We start from the raw sequence: 3,695 nt of genomic DNA, 5'->3' as shown, positions 1-3,695 counted from the left end.
CGTTGATCCCATCACCAGAAGGGAGTGATCACTGGAGGAGGACACCAGGTGGGACCCCCTTGTGGAGATGGATCGACCCAGCAGCCACAGCATTGCTGGTGCCGGAAGTATGATTTGGGACTGGCCAGCACTTCTTTCTGTTGTGTAAGACTGACATCACTCTCGGTCAACAGGTGACACCAGGGCAAAAGCAGTCCCTGCCTGGGGAAGGGCTGCGTGAGCAAGACACAGCAAAGCAATGTGCATGTCAGCTTGGCAGAAATGAACGAGGGCTAGTAGAGATGATTCTGACCTAGATGATTCTGATGAAGTAGATTGAATAAAGCACACAGAATGGCAGTGTGCAGAATGTGACTTTCAGATTTCATCTGCAATTCGAATATCTGCCCTCACTCAATGAAGGTCGGCCTAAGTCCATGTTGCACACACAGACACATACACATACACACACAGACACAAAAGTAGTCACAGCAACCTGGGTCGTTCATAAATGTGGGCCAGCTCTAAATAGCCCATTTGCCCTCTGTGTCCCATGGTGTGAGTGTCAGCACATATTAGGAACAGGACAGGGCACACAGAGTCCTAGCAAAGTGTTCCTGCCTCTCAGATCTAATTGTTTTTACACACACTTCCACAGCCAAGCTTGTTTGCCTTGAAATTGATTGGTTCTTGCACTCCCCGAATTGGTGATATGTTCTCCGGAGAGATTCTACAAGTTTTGGAGGCAAGCATCTACAATGATAAAGTGGGTGGTAGTATTTCTCCCATGCCTCTAATTTATGTATTTGTGCTGGGGTGATGATTTAGATGGGAGCTCGATAAATTGATCAAATAAATTACCCCAAACCCACACACAATCATTTCAAGGAGCTGTCCGCACACACAGGCGGTTCTATATCACCCAGCGTGGTATGCCGGAGAACCACTGTGTTTTCCCGGTGTGCCGCTGGGCTTTCATTCGGTCAGCCAAATGGAAGGTCTTTATTTCTCAGATTGGCCAGCACTGTGAGGATTTCTGGTCCAGAAGGCATTGTTTAGCTGTAGAAGGCAGGAATTCATGGCTGCGTGCCCTTTGATGACTTATCCAAGTGCTCTCAGTTTCCCTCTCTATAAAATGTGGATGCATAATTCCTGCCTCTAAAGTTCATTGGAAACAGAAGCAAGAAAAACTTGAAATAGTGCAAAGAGTCAGGCTGTTAGGCCAACATGGATCCAGTTTCTGTTTACGAAGGCAGTGGTAGAATTCTCTCTTTTCTTGCAGTTCCCTAAACTGGGTTCACACACACGTTTCAACTCACAGCCAATGCATGGTCCCCAGCAGTGTGTCAGTGGAGACTTATGTGTTGCTGTGATGCTGAACAGGTACGTTCAGTGGCATTTCAAGGTATAAATGGACTTGGAAAAAAGGCCTGGTGACCTGCTTCCAAAAACCAGCCAGTGTAGTACAGAGGCAGTAATGGAGTTGGTGCAGGAACAGGCCTGGTTTTCTCTTCTTTGTGCATAGGATTGTCTTGAATCCAGGACCTCATGACAGCCTCCTGGCTCCATCACTATCTGTGCAAAACACTGCTCCTCTAGAAGCCTCAATCTCCTAGCCTATGAAGTGGTATTGCCAGTAATTCCAAGATAATATCTTCCAAGTGGTGTGATGATGTGGTCTAAGATAAGCCATTGGATCTAATTCCCTATCAAGAAGGCCTGGAGGCTTATTCTTGCCCATGTCCCAAAGGCATCTGCACCCTAAGAGACTGCCTTGGAGACAAACTCACCTAAAGACATGAAGTGGAAAAGAGAGGGTTAGTATCAAAGCAGGAGGTATCAGAAGAGACAGAGAAGTAATTATTCCTCTAGACAGTGCTCCTGCATAATGATTTTTTTCTAGTACTTAAAAAGTGGATGATATGTTGACATTTGACAAATACAATTTAGAAGACGCTGTAGATGTAGGAACAAAAACGTTGTGAGAAGGTAGCCACTCGACAGCATTTTTAATATACTCTGTTTCCATTGAACAAGAATTCCTTTTTTTCCCCTTCTGAGAGAGCCAGTAGATCAATAAGCAATGGGAAAATGATTTTAAAACTGGATTATTTGATGGGTAGTTTGTCAGTCAATATGTATGTGCTGCATGAGTTAGAAGATGGGTGGATAGATAAGAGGATGGAAGGGTGGATGAGTGGATGGATGGATAGTGGGATACCTACATACATGCATAGATGGGAATGGACGGATAGATGAGTGGATGGATGGATGGATGGATGGTGGGATACATACATACATACATGCATAGATGGGAATGGATGGATGGATAAGTGAATGGATGGATGGATGATGTGATACATACATGCATAGATGGGGATGGATGGATGGATGGATGGATGGATGGATGGATGGATGGGTGGATGGTGGGATTCATACATTCATAGAGGGAATGGATGGATAGATGAGTGGATGAATGGATGGATGAATGATGGGATACATACATACATGCATAGATGGGGATGGATGGATGGTGGGATTCATACATTCATAGAGGGGATGGATGGATAGATGACTATTTGGATGCATGAATAGATGGATGGATGGATGAGTAGATAATAAGGAAGATAGATGAATGAATGGATTGATTTGGATTCTGGCTTCATCACAGATTAGCTGACTGACCTTTGACAAGTTAGTTAACCTTTCTGGGTCTCTGTTTCTTCTCTGTGAAATGGAAGCAATAATAATAATAATAATAATGTCTGCATAGCCATGAAGATTAAATATGTTACTACTTAGTGAAGTCATTAGGTCAGGCCCTGGAAGCTAGAAAGATTCACAAGAAATGTAAATGATTGTAACTTGCCATTGTTATGCCTTTTGCTCAAACACTCCCTGATCCCAGAGTTTTCTCTTTTTAAGACACTGGTGTTCTTTGTACTTGCAGGTCAGCAGGTGTTGGGTTTGGTAGAGAACCAGAGTGATTGGTACCTTGGAAACCTGTGGAAAAATCACCGCCCTTGGCCTGCCCTTGGAAGGGGCTATAACACCGGTAAGTCATGGGGGGAATAGACAGTGGGGGTTTCCAAAGGATGATATGAAGGCTCAATCCTTTTTCACCTGCATTTGGCAGCACGCATCCTCCCCTCCCCCGCCCTGTTCTGGTGCAGCAGGGACAGACGAAGTAGGTATTACGTGTTGGCAGTCCCCTGACACTTCTGCTGACCATCACATCTGACTCCTCCTGGACATCTTTATCGATATTGATCTGCAGGCTCCTTAGCTCCGTAAATACGGGGCAGGTATCTGGAGATGGAGCCACTAGGAGGTGAAACATGATGCCCTGTTCTGCAGGCTGACAAAAGTGACTGGTCTTCTCCCTGCGCCTCCCAGTTTGGTACAGAAGGTGGAGTCAGGAGGCTGACTTTGCAGAGCAGGAAGCTGGTGTGGCCTGGCTGCAGAGGGAAGAGTCAGAATGTCCAGTCTGAGAGGTGAAGGGCAGACTCCAGGTCGACTGCAAACACTAGCATGCACAGAGGAACAATGAGAAGGGGTTAGAGTCAGGGATGAGGTCATAATGGACCCAAGGCCGGGGTCAGCATCCTGGCCAGCACTGGCAGTCGGGGGACCTCGGTGAGGATGAGGACATACCTTAGGTGATACTAGCCAGAAGCATCTCTCTCTCTCTCTCTCTCTCTCTCTCTCTCTCTCTC

General features: G+C 45.9%; 1 protein-coding gene across 1 annotated transcript in view; it reads left to right on the top strand.

The window, feature by feature from the left end:
- LARGE (like-glycosyltransferase) overlaps positions 1-3,695 on the top strand; it is a 663,150-nt gene that overhangs the window by 459,390 nt on the left and 200,065 nt on the right. The window contains exon 6 of the mRNA XM_006901347.1: positions 2,930-3,034. Coding sequence (XP_006901409.1) covers positions 2,930-3,034 — 105 coding nt within the window. The remainder of the gene's footprint in view (positions 1-2,929; positions 3,035-3,695) is intronic.

This window comes from Elephantulus edwardii, unplaced genomic scaffold (genome assembly GCF_000299155.1).
Source record: "Elephantulus edwardii isolate Elephantulus edwardi_28Jun2011 unplaced genomic scaffold, EleEdw1.0 scaffold00321, whole genome shotgun sequence".
Taxonomy (NCBI): Eukaryota; Metazoa; Chordata; class Mammalia; order Macroscelidea; family Macroscelididae; genus Elephantulus; species Elephantulus edwardii.
This window is presented reverse-complemented; position numbering and strand designations above follow the sequence as displayed.